The following is an 18,194-nucleotide window of genomic DNA, read 5'->3' on the forward strand; positions in this document are numbered from 1 at the left end:
CTCAGCCGTAGAGCTGAGGCTCTCAGCCTTGGCTACACATTACAGTCACCCAGGGATCCTGCAAAGTCTTGATGTCCTGGCTACACCTGGACAAATGAGATCAGTTTCCAGGGATGAGGACCAGGCGTGCTAGCATTCAAAACCTCCCAGGTGTCTCTGATGCGCAGCCAGGATGAGACCCAGACCCCTAAAGCTAAACGGGTGAAGTACCGAGGTGAGGGGTCCCCACCTAAAACTAAAGACACCAAGTCCTCCCTCCTGTTGCAGAGCTGAGTGGCCTGCTGTATGGGTACCAACAGGAGGAAGGTTGAGGAGCAGGGAAGGCGGTACATCGTTTCAACAAACCAAAACAAAATAAACAGCATCAAACTCGTAAGAGCACATTTTATTTGAGGCCAGGAAAAGTCTAGCTGAAAGGATTACAGTTCCAAGCAATCAAAATGTAAGTGTTAGAGGCACTATTTTGATTTTGTAAATTCGATTTAGAAAAGGGTATTTGGGTTGTGCTTTCCCCGGATGGACAAGAAGGGCAAGGAAAACTGAAGAAACTTCTAATCTACTGATTCTGCTCTTCGGACCCAACACCAAGCTGGCTGAGCCCTCGTTGGTTCGTCTGTAAGTCGCTGACCCACCGCTGAGGGACACAGGCCAAACTATACTACACACAATTAAAGTGAGGCGGGGAAAAGCAGGTCACCTGGGGAGGGGCAGGCGCCCACAGCTTCAAAACTCCTCGTGAAAGGGATAATCCTTGTGGGCGGCACAGCTATCAGGAGAAAACAGACACATATTAGCTTTTTGAGGAAGAGATTTTGACCATAACACACTTCAAAAAGTCAGAAATGGTGTCTCATTTAGGTAGAAATAGAGGCCTCAGAGGGCACGAGCCTCTTCTGAGACTGCAGATCCTGGGTCTGCCCTTGGGGTCGTGGCCCACCTTCCAGTCCTCTGCCAGGGGGCTCTCGTCCATCAGCACCTGTGTGATGGACACCACCCTCCCCGTGTGCCCAGCACTGTGCCTAGGGTGTGCAGGGCGGCAAGACACGATTCCTGCTGCCTGGTAACTCAGTCTAGTTGCAGGACCAGAGAGCACCTGTTGCCTTAAACAGGAAGAGGGTGATAATAATAACATAAGAGATGTTAACAGTGTGCACACGTGACACAGCAAGTGCTCCGAACACGTGGAACAAGAAGCCACTGTCATCTCCAAAACCTCCTGGTACCAGTGGGAGCTGAAGTGAAGCCAGGAGAGTAGTTGAGGATTTGCTACAGGAAACACAGGGAGAGGGGACAGGCTGGATGTCGAGCTGGGGGTGGACTGATGCAGGCGTACGTGTTGGCCAAGGTTCACACAGTCCCATCTGCAGGGCCAACGGCCTGTGTTGGGAATGGAATGGCAATAGCGTTGGGAAGTCTGGCTGGGCAGAGTGTGGAAGGCCCAGGGTGAACCCTGCTTGGGGCATACAACTCCTACTCAAATATTTAGGCCATTCAAAAGTTCCCCATGGCTTTTTTTTTTTTTTTTTTGGCATCCTATCAAACCTGAGAAATGTAACACTGCCATTAGCCACAGGGGCTCAGTATAGCAATAGATGCCAAACTGTGGCAATGTGTATGTACGTATGTATGTGCACGTATGGTTAGAAAAAGCTTCCTAGGTGACCTGGGGATGTTGCAGCCAGCCGCCCCCTCCCCGCTCCAATCCTAACCCATTAAACATCAGTGGCCACAGGATAATCTGACAGCTGTTTCTAGAACAGCACTGGAGAGTAGAAGGAGTCTATACATAAAGGGACCGAACAGAAAACCCCTGTGGTTTGTCTGCCTTTCAATGCGCTGCGTCAGCAGCGGGAAGGGAAAAGGAAACTGAATGAACGATCAGCGATTCTCAAAGCAGAACAGATGTAACTTGGCGACCGATTCACTTCTCTCTTCTCTCTCCCTTGTCCACTAGATCAAAACTGATCTTAATGTCTAAAGGGTAAGCACCATTAACGTAAACAGGGACATCAGAAAGGGCCAGTGGTAAACTCTGCTTGTGGCCTACTCCCAATCTCAGGCCACGGCGTGGCAGCAACACGCTCACAGGCCTGTGCTTGACCGAAGCTCAGCAGAGTGTTATCGGCCAAGATGCAAACCTGGCGGACACCTGCCAGGGCGGTGGGAAGCCACCAGCGGTGCAAACCCAGAACTGGAGAGAGAGCAGAGGCTGGAAAGAGAGAGCTAGCACCCGAGCCGGCCTTAGGGAATGCTCAAGTTTTGCTTAGAAGAGTAACTACTTGAGAAGAAGAGAAGAAACAGAGAAGTCGGACGATAAAAATCACGAGAGAGGAGGTTCTTAGTCTCCACTGTGAAGTGGGGAGATTCTCCTTGAAAGCAGAAAATGTGTTTTAAACTTTACGGAGTGAATGCAGTGGTGCAAAAACGAAAAGAGAAGAAACAACCTTCCTTGTCATCTCCCTCAGATTCCAAACTACAAGTCAGAGGGAATACAAGGAACCAGCACATATATAGCTGGAGGGGCCGAGTGATTCTCAGTCACATGGTTTAATCGCTGTCAGAGCTGGGATGATCACGAGCCCCACGCACCATGGTCTTCCGACTAAAACCCTTTCATTAGTCATTAGAGGTAAAGAGTCACATGCAAATTTTTCCAAGAAGGCGGGGCACGAGCCACCTGGGATCATCTGGTTTCAGATGTGCCACTAAAATTTGAAAATTAAAAGTCAATATATGTGGTTACTGCAGGTTAGGCCAACAGTGCACGGGAGCGGGAGAAGACATCTAGGGCAGAGCTCCCTGCATTTCCCGGGGGGCTGAGTGCGGCTCAGCTGACACAGCGTAAATGCTTCCTGCTGTACACGGAGGAGAAGGCAAGTTAACAGGCAAGGTAACATGCACAAGTCAGAGCCGCTCCAATAGCAGGACCTGGACAGTAAGGCCTCCAGGAGTTATTCTTTCATCTGCAGCACCTGATACCCTCCTGGGGCTCTCCCAGGACTCACCTCACCAAGGCACAGACCCTCCAGTTCCTGTTGTAGCTGAGTAAGGTGGTCATTTCCGCACTGCTCAGTTCAAAGTCAAAGACCTAAAAAGAAAAAGAAAAAAAAAAAAACCCAACTCTCCAATAAGCTCTGTAAACAGCTATCAAACACAGAATAGGAAAGCATACAAGCAGCTCCAGGCAGGATCGCTGATGAGATGCTGCCTGGAGTGCGGAGGGGCAGGAAGGTAGACTAAACTCAGAGAAAGTTTCTTACATGACTATTCAGAGAACGCACATGTTTTGTCTGGGTACTATGTGAACAATGAAAACAGACCTTCCCTTCCAGAACCTCCGAACAAAATGATACTTTTTCTTCCATTTATTTCTTCCATTCATTTCAAAACCTCTGCCGAGCACTTCCACTGTGATAAGCACCAGGGGGAATACAGTGATGGGTAAGGAGTGTCTTTGCCTCAGTTTACAATGAAGCAAAGGATGAGGTAATTCAACAGCTATGCTACAGGGAATAATTAGCTGCACACTGCAGGAAAGATGCTCCACAAAGCACGCAGGGAATCCAGAGGAATCAGGAAGGAGTTCCAGCTGGGAAGCTGAAGGATGTGGTCAAAGGAGACGCCATCTGAGATGGGCCTACGAAGCCAGATAAGGTCTTGGCAGACAGAGAAGACGAGAAAGGCGTTATCAGGTGGAGAACTTTGCCTACCCCAGGACCAGAGGAGGGCCCTCAGCTTGGATGATCACGGAATGTGCGGAAAGCAAGCCTGCTGCATACTCTGTGATCACAACTGTGCAAAAATGTGCAAAGACTACACAGTAAGATGCAGAATAATTATGTTAGTACTAGAGATTAGTCATTTTATGATGTTTCTTTTCTAACACCTTGAAAAAATAAAATATGAAACCAAAAATCCATCTCTAGCAGGATATGTGTTTCTCGTGGTCACTCTTTTACCACTTATCTCCTCCACCCTCCCCAGGCCCCAGGGACCAGCAGCACGTGTGACACTGGCCAGTGGAACAGGCAAAAATCAGCTGCTTGCTATGGAAACAAGAGCTGCTGGGAACCAGGGTTCAGGGGAAGACAGAGGGGGTCCTGGCAGCGCTGCTCTGCTCAGTGACAGCAGAGGCTCACGGGCACAGGGACCCTCCTGGAGAGCTCTTCTCCCAGCCCAGCCCCCAACACTGGTATGAGAGGCAGGCAGGCAGGAGGTGCCAGGAGGTCTGCTCCGCTCCGGCAGGTGCTCGGAAAGAACACCTCACTGGTGCCCTGTAAGGTGTCTGCAGGCCACGGACTTATCGGCACAGCAGTGTTTGCTGAGTGCTTATGAAGGTACCAAGCTTTGCATGAAGCCCTTCGGTGCATCTTTTTTAATCTTCATGACAACTCTTGAAATAGGTACTATTTTACAGATGGGGAAACTGAGGCACAGTAACGGAGCCCTGATGCAAACCCAGGCAGCATCACTCAAGAGCGACATTTCTCGGCAAATGACGAGTTCCCCGAGGAGCCTCAGCACAGGCGTGTGCATGCAGAGCGGGGGCCCGAGGCCCAGGGCCTGCCGGGCGTAGCACCGCCTCCCAGAGGAACCACTGTCCCTAGTCCACGGTGGGCTCCCTGCCACTCCAAGAGGAGACGGGGGAAGGGGGGGGCCCACACACACGACAATCCAGAGGCCCTGTGAAGAGCTGGCCCCTGCTCCACTGAGGAGACCCTGGGCCGACCAGCCAGGATCTTACCTGGAAGTTCTCAGCAATGCGTTCAGGCGTCACAGACTTGGGGATCACGATCAAGTTCCTCTGCATGGGGAACCGGATCAGAACCTGTGAACAGAGGTGCCGAGTGCGTCCGTATACCAGGAGCTCTGCACTCTCATCTCACCTAATCTTACACACCCATCACCTGGAGAAAGAAACCCCAGAACTTCACAGCGAGGAGACCAAGGCTCAGAGGTGATGGGGTCATGCCCAGCAAGGGGGAGGGGAGGCGCTCAGGATCTGACCCCTGAGCCCCGCTCTCAGCCTCCTCGCCACGTGCTTCCGCATCTCATGGGCACATTACTCCCCGTCTGGGAACTCGCTCTACCATCTGGGAGCGCTCAGCTGATCACGAGTGGCCTTCTGTGAGCACAGAGACGGGTGTTCCCAAACAGTGCTGAGTGCTGACCCTCGGGCCAGCCCTCGGAGGTAGAAGGTCAGGTCCGATGATCCCCAGACCACACGCAGTCTTCTAAGTCCCCTTCCACCACACACTCCAGGACCCCAGCCACACGTCCAGGGAGCACGTGACAGGGCTCGGTCACTCTCCCCGCTCTGGCTAATGGGAACCACCACCACGAATGCAGGAAGTTCTGGGAACAGTCATGAGCGCCTGGAAATGGCTGTACCTGGGCTGTGGTTTTATTGTGTTTGTCTGCAATCGCTTTGATCCTGGGATCCTCCAGTAGGGAAGGGTCCTCGGGCTTGGCCCTGGAGACAGAAACACGGTCTGCGTGAGCAACCATCATCGCCACCACTCCAGGCAGCCGGCAACCCTAACCCTAACCCTCATCGACCTTGGAGGGCAGCCCGCCTGTCTTCTGATTCAGAGCTCAGTTACAAACGCCCAACCCGTTGGAAAAAGAGTAGGCATCTTGCTTACTGGAAACACCAACCAGGAAGCCCAACAGGAGGCTCCTGGGGAGGTCTGCCCATCAGCCCCAGAAGCATTTTCCTTGATGCTGGATTTTTCTCTGTAGCCACTGCTAATCGTCACTAGCTGACAAGAGAACACAATCCCATGGAAACTCACCAGGGCCTGTCGGGAGAGCCAAGGGGACTGTAGGCAGTCACTACAATGCCTTTGGACTGGCAGTACTGGATTAACTTCTCCTGAGTGAGGTACGGGTGGCACTCGACCTGCAGATGCAAACAGGAGGGCTGATGGTGCTACTGTGGGCACAGGCCACGGGACACACAGGAAGTCTCCCCATGCTAAGCCCTCCCCTCCCCAGACATAAAGTTATATGTAACCCATGTCCCAACTCCTAGATAAGCTGTAACAACTGTCTCTGTTTCCCAGCAACTGTCCTTGACATTAACGATAATAATCTTGTTACTGCCGCCATGGGCCCTGAGGGTTTTTCTGGCTTTGGCCATTGATCAACTGGGACAGGTCTGAGGATCTCAATGTCTGCACACAGCTCATCTCAAGACCCCGCGTCTTCACAAGGCAGGCTCAAACCCTTTCTCTCCTGCAAGTTTCACTCCCAGATGTGTCACTATCTTTCTGAGCCATAAATCAGGACTCTGCCAGCATCCAGGGACCTGCCTCCCGGCTGCTCCCCAGGTGACACGGACAGAAAGTAACTGCCAGGATCACACGGTAACAAACACGCACAGCGGCTTCCCTGCCGGATGTTACCTGGTTAACCGCCGGCTTATATTTTAAGCCAGGTTTGTTTAAGATCTTCTCCACCTGGAGATGGTTGAAGTTGGAGACTCCAATAGCTTTCACCAGCCCTTCGTCCACCAGCTCTTCCATGGCCTAGAGACCAAAGAGGGCATGCTTGCTGCTGACATTTGCCCAAAAGGACAAGGACCAGAAGCACCTCTCTCACCAGTCAACTTAACAGGTCCTGCCCTATTCTGTGACAACAAATTAGATCTTTGGGAAGACACGAGGCACCAAGACAAAAGCCAGGTTGGCTTTAATGAGACAAAAAGCAAAACACAGTAAGGGAGTAACAATTACAGTGAAAGAAATGGCAGACCCGAATATTCACACCTGGCCCCTCGCAAGGAGACTGGGGAGCTGGCAAGGAAGTGGGGGCCAAGCCAGGGGCTGCCTTACCGTCCAGGTGTCCACAAAATCGTTGTCACTGGGAACCACGTTGCCATCCCCATCCAATGGGAAAAAGTCCTTCCCAGGCTGTGGTAACAATCAAAAACAATCAGTAACAGACCTGCATACATCTGCTGGGGGAGCTGCATCTTTGAAAGCAAAGTTCTAGAACAATTATTCTAAGCTACAATAGCTGGCTATGGTTTTAGAGGATAATCAAGAGCGAATCCGTGTCAGTGTGGAAAAGAAATGGCAGACAACTCCTGAAGCCCCCAGACCCTCTTTCTATCAAATGGGTTGGTGCTGACCACCAGGTGGAGATGGACAATTCTTGGTCAGTGAGATGAACCCTGCTGTGGATGGCAGTGTGTGGATGGGCAGGGAGGTCCCAGGATCAGGATTCACAGGGCCCATGTCCTGGCTGGATCCAAACCTACAAAACGACCACCTCACCGAGCCTTGCCAGCTTACTGTGAAAAACAAAGGATGAAAGTAAGGCCCCGATACACCACAGTGCAATCAAATAGAGTCATAGGGTAAAAACCTGCATGCTTTCACGCTGGTTGACAAAGCAGAAAACTGAGCCCCGTGGCTAGAAAGGAGGCAAAGGACATAATAACTAGCCCCGTGGCTAGAAAGGAGGCAAAGGACATAATAACTAGCCCCGTGGCTAGAAAGGAGGCAAAGGACATAATAACTCTAGAGTTTTTTGTGAAGAGGCAGGCTGCCCGAGGTTTACCCAGCTTCTGCAAGGTGGGGCGTGTGTGGAATGTAGAAACACAAACATGTACAGGGTGTGAATGGGTATGTGTGTAGGTGCCTGAGGCAGGGGGGAGGGGCGGTCACTGATGACATCTTATGGCCATGGGCAGGAGTGTCACCTGAGCCACGTTCACTGTCACAAAGTTTCAAGTTATACAATCACCAAAGAACAAAGAACAGCACTCTTCAAACTCTGAAACGTGCATGTGAGTCACCTGAGGTTCAGATTCAGAGGGCCTGGATGGGGCCTGAGACTGACTTCTAACAAGCTCCCAGGTGATGCCATTGCTGCTGGTCCAGGGACCATACCTTGAGCAGAGCAGCAAGGACACACACAGACTGTGTACCTGCTCACGACCTGCTAACAGGAGAGGGTGATGCCACAGGCTACACCTGAGCCCCGGGTACCTACCTTGAAGCCAGTGGGCCAGTGAATAAGGTAGAGGTCCAGGTAGTCCAGCTTCAGGTCGCTGAGCGTCTTCTGGCAGGCGCCTTTCACCAGGTCCTTCTCATGGAATGTGCACCACAGCTGAAGCCAGCGAGAGAACATGTCTTACCCTGCATGCCGGGAGCCAGACAGCTCGGGGACAGCGGACTTGCTTTCCTTTCCCCACAACCCACCCACTTCACTGTGACGCTATAAACAGCGGGGAGGGAGATTCCATTTCACACGTGGATCCTAACTCTTCCAAAGGAAGGGAGGATGATCAGATCAAGGAAACCTTTCACAAGGACCAAACTGAAGGCACCAAATAGAATGGACAGGTCAGCAAGCCAGCCCCAGGCTCTAAACATGAGCTCTCTGGCCTACTCGCCCACAGGCTGGTCTTTGTGGAGCCAGCCTCACCCTCCCACCTGGTGTCCTCTGGGCACCACCAGCCTCTGGGTAAAAGACAGTGGCCAGCGGCGGAGATCAGTCTGCAGATGGGAACCAAGTACCGTCCTCAAAGATAACTCCCTGGAAAGGGGGCGCCAACCCACAGCTTTGGCTGCATCAGCAAGGGGCTCCAACCAATGGGTCCGGGTGGAATGACCATCCAACAGACAGGTGACCACAGACGGGTGAGCCCCAGAGCCCTCATGGCCTTGAGTCAACACACTTCCCCTGGAAGAACTGCCTGCCGGGTGATAACCGTAGCTGCATTAGCAGGCCCCAGAGCGTGGTCGTGGCCCCTAAGCTAATGCTGCCCCTGGATGAATGTGGACAAGAACCCTCCCCCAGGCTCCCCTGCAGAGCGGGGTACCTTGCTGACAATGAAGAGGTCCTCACGCTTCACCGCCTGCTCCTGGAGCTTCTCCTGGATGGCCAACCCCACCTCGTTCTCGTTCTGGTACACGTGGGCACAGTCAATGTGACGGTATCCAAGGTCAATCGCTACCTTCACAGCCTCTGTCACTTTGCCTGGAGGGGACTGAAAGAAACAGGAAATGGGGATAAAACCAAAAATGAAACAAAACACACAGTGTGCACACAACCCAGAAGCAAGGGCGGCAGGAACCCACGGCTCCTCAGGGGCTCCTGTTTCTTTTAAGGCTAGCAAAGGCAGGCCACGGTAAGTGTCTGAACATCCTGAGGTGAGATGCAATGTTGCTTCATTTTAGGAAAATCTGACAACCACTTACTAGCAGCACAGATCACCTTAATTAGATGGGCCAAAGCCTCTCGCTTCCTTATTTCTTCAGAACCCGTTGACAGTATAAAAAAATCCCCCAATCTCTGAATTTATTAGGTTCCCAAGACAATAAGGGATACCATTTCCTTCAAACAGCTCAAAATATTTCAAAAGCGCTGTAAATATTCACTCCAATTCCCGTTTGCTTCCCAAGTTCCATGAGTGAATGCCTATGATTTATTTTCTCCTTCCACTCATGGATTCTGGTATTGGCCATCACTTGTTTTGAAGCAGTTTTGAGTGTATCAAAGTCAGGAACATTACTGGTGCAGATTCAAAGGCCTGTGCTCCCATCTCACTGCGTAAGAATCTGCTTTAAGAGGTGGAGGTGGGAGGTGGGCCCTCAGAGGTATTAGCGGACAGAAATGAGTTGACAGGAGGGGGAAATGGGAGCCGTGGAAGACCACCATGTGGTTTGTGGTCAGAGCGGCAGAAAGACTGAACGCCGCGCCTGCCCTGACCATCTGCGCGTCTGAGTGAGCAGGACAGGCGCGGGGAGCGCCCCCAGCACCCAGTCTGACCGCACAGACACTCATCTCCGCGATGCTCCTCTCAGACCAGAGAGGTGGAAAGCAAACGCGTGTGCATCAGACGGTTGCGTGCATACAGCGCATTCCTCTGGAGAGCTGGGGTAGAAAAGAATGACCAGGAAAACTCCCCAGGGCCATGAGCAGCTGCAGACATCTGCTGTTTTGACATCGGCTGTTGTGAACAGGCCAGGGCAGAGGAGCGGGGGACCCTCGCCCAACTCTCTGGCCACCACGAGGGAGTAGGGGGCGTGGATAGGCGATGCTGACCTCAGGTATGAGATCAGAAAACATCTTCAGACAATCAGGCAACCTCCTAGTTCCCTGGAGGACCCAAGAAGCTACACCTGCAGCCTCCCCCGACCCTGTTAAAGGAACAGAGCAGGGAAACCTTGGCATAACCAGAAGGGAGTAAGTACCACGGCCTCCTTGTGGCGTCCTGGGCACAGCTGCTGAGAGCGGAGCACACCCCTCCCCAGGAAAGAGAACAGGTACGGAGACCCAGCCGGGGAACTGGCTGCCGGCGCGCGTCAGCTCTCTTCAGGCTTGACGGCTCCCTGACTGGATTTCTCTGCGGGCCTGTACTGTGCCAGTCCAGCACCTCACAGCCCCCAACCCTGGGCAGAGGGGCAGGAACCTTTTCCAGGCCCAGCCCAGCCACACACGGCATCTGCCACAGCGACTGGCGCAGGGCCAGAGACATGACCCCAGCCAGGCCCATGAGAATCAATCTTTGGACTTCAGCTGATGCTACCAAGACAAGACTTCCTTCTGCTGGGGTCCCGGTGCTGGAAGCATGTGAGCCAGGAGCTGCTAGAGGAAAGTGGGGTTGAGGGAGAGATGAGGGTTGGTGAGAGACGGCGCCTGGGCACATCTTTTATAGCCTTGAATCTGGTACACCTGACATTATTTTGTAAGTCAATGAATCCCCACCCGGACACATTTTTTTTTCCTGCTTAAGATTAAACTGGTTATTCAGTTCCTTGGAACCAGAAGAGTGCAGAGTAGGATAATCAAGGCTGCTGAACAACTGACAAAAAAACTTAAAAACACGTTCTTGTGATGTTTTTATAGAGAAGCCAAGGACAGAAATGACCTTCAAGAGGTCACGAACAAGCTACAGCTCCCTGACCCTTCCCTGGACAGAGGGCTGATTAGCGAGAGAAGCACGTGCTGAGAAGCTAAGCCCAAACTGCTTTCAAAGGGGAAAGCAAAGCAGAAGCGAGGACTGTCATGCATTTTACAAGTTGAATTTGTACAAGCTGTGGCAATTCATAAAAAGACTCTTGCGAACGGGTGCTACATGCCGGACTCCCCTTTTCAGAGACGCCTTTGCAGCAGTGGGGACTAAGGCTGCCTGCGGCCACCGGCTGTGTGCAGCCGGGTACCAATGGCTCTCACCTGGGCTGGGCGGGCCAGGCCCGCCTCTGCGACAGGGATGCCGGTTGCTAGAAGGCTTGTGCCGGGGCAGATATGTCACAAAATGGAACCTGCCCCGTGCGGTGTTTAGCCCACAATAGCTCAAACTGAAAATAACCACAGCTGCCATTTGTTATGGGTCAATTTTCACTAGTTTTAAACGAACTATTGAATTGAATCTTCACCACGACCCTGGTAGATACTGTTATCTCTGTGGATGAGGGAACTAAGGTGCAGAGAGGTTACGAAACTGGCCATGATGGTGCAGTAAGATGTCAGGATTCAAGCCCTGGCACGAGGACCTGAGAGCCAGCCTCTGCTGAGAGGTCTGTGTACTCTGGGGTGGACCCCAAGGGGCTGTGAGACACTGGTCAGGGAGAGGGCAAGTCTCCTGGGCTTGGAAAATCATCCTCTGAGATGAAAATATACCAGAATCCACAAACTATGTTCAATGCTATCTCAATCAAGAACCCTTCCCACAGAGACTAAACTAACTTCCCTCATCACTTTAAGATACGGTAAAAAATGACTCAATAAACTTGGGAATGCTAACATACAATTACACCATCTCCCCGTCCCATGTCCACATTGAAAACTGCCCATGGAAGGCAGGGGTCCAGACTGAGACTTTGAAAAGAAAATAAATCGTAAAGATCTGTTTCCATACATCTAATAAGAAATCTGCAGAAAACCAGCAGAGGAAACACCCAAGTTATAAATAACCAAATTATACAAATCCTTTAAATTTATTTAAAAATAATAATAATACAAATACAATAATACAAATCCTACAGACAAAATCATGTTTGAAATTCATTTCTGCCACTAATCTGCCCTGTGACTTGGCCACATGCACCTATTCCCATCCCCCTCAGACCTTACAGCTCCAAAGCTCTAGCTTGGGCAGCAACCTGATGATGTTCTGGGCTGATGGCACCAAGTGACAGTGGTGATAAGTCTCTTCCCCTGAGGCCCCCTTCAGCTTCACAAACTGGGCCTATTTTTTTTTCATATAGCACTCCCAGGAAAACTATCACTCTCTCTCTCTCTCTCACCCTTTAAAAACCTAATCATCTTCCACTTTGCTTGTAGCCCATGCACGTTACTTTAAGATAACATCCCTCCCTCTATTCCCTCTGCAAGTCAAAAACAAAAAACAACAACAAAAACACCACAGATCCAAAGGAGAAAGGTTATAAAACAATGTCATTGGTAAAAACAAAGTAGCTCAGAGATTGAATCCTCTGCAGTTTTAACATGGGGATTTCTGGGAGGAGAGAACTGTGTCCTTTCTGACGTTTTTTTTTTGTTGAAATTTTCTCTAGTTAGCAGGTATCATTTTTGTAATAAAGGAGGTGGGTAGGGAACAAAGGAAACTTCACTTTGGGGAAGAAAAACCATCCTGGGTAAGAAGTATGAGAACAGTGTGCCAATGGTAACCCTGGAGCAAGAAAACAGGTAACCATAACTTTTTAATTTATTTATTTGTTTTTTTATTTTTGGTTGCGTTGGGTCTTTGTTGCGGTGCATGGGCTTCTCACTGCGGTGGCTTCTCTTGTTGCAGAGCACAGGCTCTAGGCACGTGGGCTCAGTAGTTGTGGCTCACGGGCTCTAGAGAGCAGGCTCAGTAGTTGTGGCACACGGACTTAGTTGCTCCACGGCATGTGGGATCTTCCCGGACCAGGGCTCGAACCTGTGTCCCCTGCATTGGCAGGAGGATTCTTAACCACTGAGCCACCAGGGAAGTCCCCAACCATAACTTTTGATGTGAACTTAGATTAATAAAGAAATAGTGCATCAACCTCTAAGGCCTTGAAAACTAACATATTCCGGAAAAGCTGTCACTGAAAAACACTGTTTAACCTCTTCTGATTAAACCAGCTTTTCTTCAGAGAAACTCAACCTGCATTTAAGAGAAACTAAGCTTATTTCTTATTATTGGTTTTGTTTAAATACTAGTGATGTCACAATATAATTTCCTGTTTTTCATTGTAAATATAAAGCATTTTAACTAGATGCATGTTAAACAGACATCTGTGGCCTAATTTCTCAAAATGTATTCCAGGTTCCAACTAATTTACTTAGAATCTTCTGGAAGAGGAGTTGGCAAACTTTTTCTGAAAGTGGCCAGACAGAAAAGATTTTAGGCCTTGTGGGCCAAATGGTCTGTCATAACCGGTCAACTCTGCTGCTGGAGCAGCACAAAAGCAGTCATAAACAATATGTAAAGGAATGAGATGTGTTCTAATAAAACTTTATTTACAAAAACAGGCTGTGGCCTGCAGTTTACCAGCCCCTGAGCTGCTGGAAGAGCATATAAAGAAATGCGGATTAGGCAACAGTCCCAGCCTTGATGTGTCCTAACTCCTATTCACAAATAACATTCTGGCTTCCAATTCAGCCCCTCAATAATAAAAAGGTGTTCTGATATTGAACACAGATATTCTGGGGACTAAAACGGTTTTAGCCCCTGCTCTAATTTAATCAGTTGACAATACAGTCCCGATCAACTTGGGGTAAACCTGAGTGAGCTGGGCCTGCTCGCCTGCCCTGTGCTTACACACAACGTTCCCACTCCGCACAGCTGGGAGACCTGGATCTGGCAGTTTTGTATCAACAAGGCTTAAAATCTGCCACACTCATAAGACTCCAACAACATAAGCATCTGGCAGAACCCTGAGAATGGCAACAATGTGCAATTTTTCACGTCAACAGAGATGCTTTTCATTGTTTGGTGCAGAGAAGCCAACCTCACTTGGCTTATCGTGTTCAACTATGTCCAAATTTATTTTACAGTTTAATAATGTAAACCACAATTTCCAATGATAAAGAGCATTCTGCTGAAGAATCTTTTTCATTGCCTTATCACAGGAAAACAGTCAATTCTGGCTATGGTTTTTACACCAAAGCTCATAACTCGGTTTGGCAACAAACACAGACCAACTTATGAAACCAAGATTAACTTCCTCCCACTCAATGTGAATCAATCTGTCCTGAATTCCAAGACACCACTGTCTCCACTTGCTTGAGATGGGGATGGACCAGGAATGGCCCTGGGCAGGCAGGTCTTATTTAAGTCTCTTTGACCTTGAAGAGCTCCAGGTGTAGGCCTGCAGGGACATGAGGCTGGTGAACAGAAAAACAAGCTACTGTTGTAGCTCCAGTGCCAGCACCTCTGCCCTCTCCCCTCTCCCCCAGGCTGGGATCTCAGCCCATCATGAGCTTGCCTCGAGTTCTTTCTCAGCATTTTCTCCTTTTTTTTTTTTTTTTTTTTTTGCGGTACGCGGGCCTCTCACTGTTGTGGCCTCTCCCGTTGCGGAGCACAGGCTGCGGACGCACAGGCTCAGCGGCCATGGCTCACGGGCCTAGTTGCTGCGCGGCATGTGGGATCTTCCCGGACCGGGACACAAACCTGCGTCCCCTGCATCGGCAGGCAGACTCTCAACCACTGCGCCACCAGGGAAGCCCTCTACTATTCTTAAAGGAAGTGATATCACCCTCAAAGAGGCAAAAACTGGTTTATCGGCTGCAAAAAAAAAAAAATCTTAGCTTATAAAATGGTTTGTGGCCCGCCAAAGAGCCACTGGACAGACATATGTACAGTCTATCTGTGATGTTGAACTTTACTGGGGGGCGGGTGGCTAGAAATTAGGGAAAAATGTCTCAAAGGCTCCTGGGTGTGGGCAGATACAGAGAAAATGGAAAAGAGATGGAGAAACTCTACCTCCGTTCCTAGGTTTCGAGTATGTGGGTGAGTTACAACGGCCATTTACCATCAAGTTTTCAGCTAGGGCCAAACATTTATTAGCAACGGGACACTGGTCAGCATCACAAGTAATCTCTGTTTTAGTCGCTTCCTGGCAATACAACGCTCATGGCTTATATACCGTCCATTGGGGAAGTCAAGCTTGCCAAGGGAAACTGCCTCTAAGCCACATGGGCTCTGAGGCAGAGATGCTCTCCCATCGGCCTGAAACCTTCACCTCCAAAGAGGGAACGGAGAGTGTGAGGACCTTCAAAGGAACAGTGATTGGAGACTCCCAGAGCCCCACCAGGAGTCTGAAGGATACAACACAGCCTCCGTCACATGGAAGATCCACAGGAACGAGGTGCTGCACCCACTCCCAGAGCCTCCCCCAGTTCTCACAAAGATAAGCAAATGGTATTTAGGTAACCCCATTTTTGTCCAGCATCTGTGAAGGAACATATACACACACACAGGGGAAAGGTATTAAAACACTATTCATATACCTTTTTTACTTGAAAAAAAAAGGAAATCTACTCCAAGCCCATATTTATACCATTTCATTGTCACCTCCCCTACCACGCCTCTACACAATTCCGTACAACATCTCCTCGCCGCCCCCAAAATCTAGTTATCTTACTTCTTCGTATTAATTCAACACATATCTTTAGGGTACCTACAATTTACCAGGCACCTGGAGCAGTGCTGTAAATAGTTGTGACCAAGGTAGACGCTACCCTTGCCTTCAATGAACTTAGTCTGCTGGAATGACTGATCTAAATGTACAGATTTTACAGAGCTATCTTAACTAAATATACAGCTTTGGGGTTGGTGGGGGGAGTGTTAAGTGCTCAAGCAAATGATTTAAAAGCCGCTTTTATCAACTTTTACTCCTTATTTACCCCAGCCTAGTGATTTTGAAATGAGGAACCTAAGGTCAGGACCATAATTTCTGAAACCGTGAGCTTAGAATAAAAATATTGGGGCTTCCCTGGTGGCGCAGTGGTTGGGGGTCCGCCTGCTGATGCAGGGGACACGGGTTCGTGCCCCGGTCTGGGAGGATCCCACATGCCGCGGAGCGGCTGGGCCCGTGAGCCATGGCCGCCTGAGCCTGTGCATCCGGAGCCTGTGCTCCGCAACGGGAGAGGCCACAACAGTGAGAGGCCCGCATACCGCAAAAAAAAAAAATATTGGAATGCATCCCAATCAGTAAGGTTTAAGTATTGTTTTGTGGAACTTTTGTTCCGGTTACATGTGATGGTGGTTCACCATCGTAAAAACTGTAATTTGCCATTGCCAACAAAGTGTCTGTTCACATCCATTCCAGGAGAATAACCTGTGACAGATGCAATTTAACTTGGTACAATGGTCATAATTCAATTACACCCTTAGAGCCACCACTGGGCTTTTGGAAGGAAACACAAGTCACATATACTCTGATCACTTTGGCCAAGAAACACTTTCTGTGTGAGACAACTCTACGACGCTGTATTCACCCTTATATTTACAAATTTTCAACTGCAGGTTTTTCGGGTTGAGGTAAGCACCATACGCTGCTCTATTTCAAACCATTCCACGGGGTCCTCAATCCATGCAGTGTTTTCTTTTCCTTGTCTGTGTGTAAATAACCAATGCCCAATCCTATATTCAAAGTTCCAAGGAAAACCTAGGTCACAGCTGTGCAATGTAATATACAATACCCGAAGCTAACTTATAAGTGGCTTCAAATTATTGGGTTTTCCCTCGGCGCCCATAATACCACCCCTCTGTGCTCTCTGATTTTCAGATACTCAGATTACCCTTTTTACTCCTAACCGTTTCTGGGGGACTCTGTGAAGAGATTTCAGTGGTACCGAGGTCTCCGAAGACAGTTTTACTACTGATGGCAGCTAGCAGTTTTGCACGAGCGGGAACCTCCCGGCCCAGATTTTCCACCCAGCACACTACACCCCTAGGGGCACGCCCGGCTCCGGGGAGCTCAGTGGCTCGCGTCTGGGGACATGTAAATAGACGGGTCCTGGGCAAACTCGTGCCGCCTAATTGAATCACCTGCAGTCTCCCGAGCTTACCTTGGGACGCTTATTCCTGAGGGAGCAAAACCGGAAACGATTAAGGACAAACTATTTCGAAGAAAGACAAAGGAGCGGGCGTTAAGAGGTGCCGTTGAGCGAGGGACGCCGGAGCCCAAGGCTCTTTCCCCTCCATCTCTCAGGCCCCGCCCCCGACCTCCATCCTCGGGGCCACAGCGGCGGGACACGGGAAGCCCCCTTGGTTCGGCGCCCCGTTAGTGACTTTCCAGCTGGGGTCGGATTCAAAGTGCGGCCCGCGGGTCCCAAGCACCAGGGGTTACAGGGTCGGCCGCCCGTGAGGCGTTCTCAAGCCCCCCACGCAAGGCCCCTGGGCCGAAACCGCAGGCCAACGCCCCGCCCGCCTCGGCCTCCAGGTTCCCGCGCTGCAGGCCGGATCCCGCCGGGGGCCCGGCTAGCCCGAGCGTGGCTCCTCCCAGGCGGGGCGTCCGCGGCGGGGTCGCTCAGGGTCACTGTAGGTCTCTCCCCGCCCCAGGCCGCGCCGAGCCTGAAGCGAGCCCCGGACTGCGCTCCTCAGGGCACCTACCTTCCAGGTGCCCAGCCCCAAGATGGGCATCTTTGCGCCGGTGTAGAGCACGAGGTGGTTGGCCATGACTGCTGAGCTCCGCAGACTCCGATCAGAGGACCGTGCAGCGCAGGTTGTAGCGCGGTCCTTTATATAGCCGGTGAGGCCCGATGAAGCGGCGGGTATGATAGGCGCCCGGCTACGCAAGGCGGCTTCTGATTGGCTCGCCCGCCAATCAGGACGCAGCGCCTCTGTTCGCCCGGGGTGGGGTGGCTCCGCGGGGAGGCTCCTCCTGCTAGGTCTTAGCGGGACCGGATTCTTTTCTAGCCGGTGGTTCGCCCACGCCCCACGCGGCGCAGCTGGCTCAGCCAACTGCTGTGGAGCGTGGAAACGCGAATGTTTTAGCAAAAGTAACAGACTTCTCGTAAGTAAGTAGCCTGGGAAGGGGTTTTTCATTTTTTAAAAGAGCGCATATGGGTACATTTGTCTATTGTTCAAGACCAGTATCGTGCTCTTTGGGAATTTGACCAAAGCCGGGTCTTTAATGTGTAGGAACACACAGACTGCTGCTGTAGTTTAGCACACTTTGCTCTTAGAAAGGTGCACGCCAGAGAAGTGGCTTGCAATCTTGCTGCAAAACATCGCCTGG

General features: G+C 50.6%; 1 protein-coding gene across 2 annotated transcripts; it reads right to left on the reverse strand.

Annotated features, from left to right (window-relative positions):
- Nucleotides 1-364: 364 nt before the first annotated feature.
- Nucleotides 365-17,709, reverse strand: AKR1B1 (aldo-keto reductase family 1 member B). Of its 2 annotated transcripts, XM_081243866.1 has the most exons (11): nt 17,180-17,285; nt 17,023-17,073; nt 8,834-9,001; nt 8,002-8,118; nt 6,837-6,914; nt 6,408-6,530; nt 5,796-5,902; nt 5,392-5,473; nt 4,745-4,828; nt 3,006-3,088; nt 365-766 (listed from the first exon to the last, which is right to left on the reverse strand). In XM_081243866.1, exons 1-11 carry the CDS (start codon nt 17,183-17,185, stop codon nt 724-726), a joined length of 942 nt encoding a protein of 313 aa, XP_081099992.1. In that variant the 5' UTR covers nt 17,186-17,285; the 3' UTR covers nt 365-723. The 2 variants fall into 2 exon arrangements, with proteins under 2 accessions (XP_081099992.1, XP_081099991.1); XM_081243865.1 differs by lacking the exons at nt 17,023-17,073; nt 17,180-17,285 and adding an exon at nt 17,567-17,709.
- Between the last annotated feature and the right edge of the window lie 485 nt (nt 17,710-18,194).

Source organism: Mesoplodon bidens (assembly GCF_964165515.1).
Source record: "Mesoplodon bidens genome assembly, chromosome: 9".
Taxonomy (NCBI): Eukaryota; Metazoa; Chordata; class Mammalia; order Artiodactyla; family Ziphiidae; genus Mesoplodon; species Mesoplodon bidens.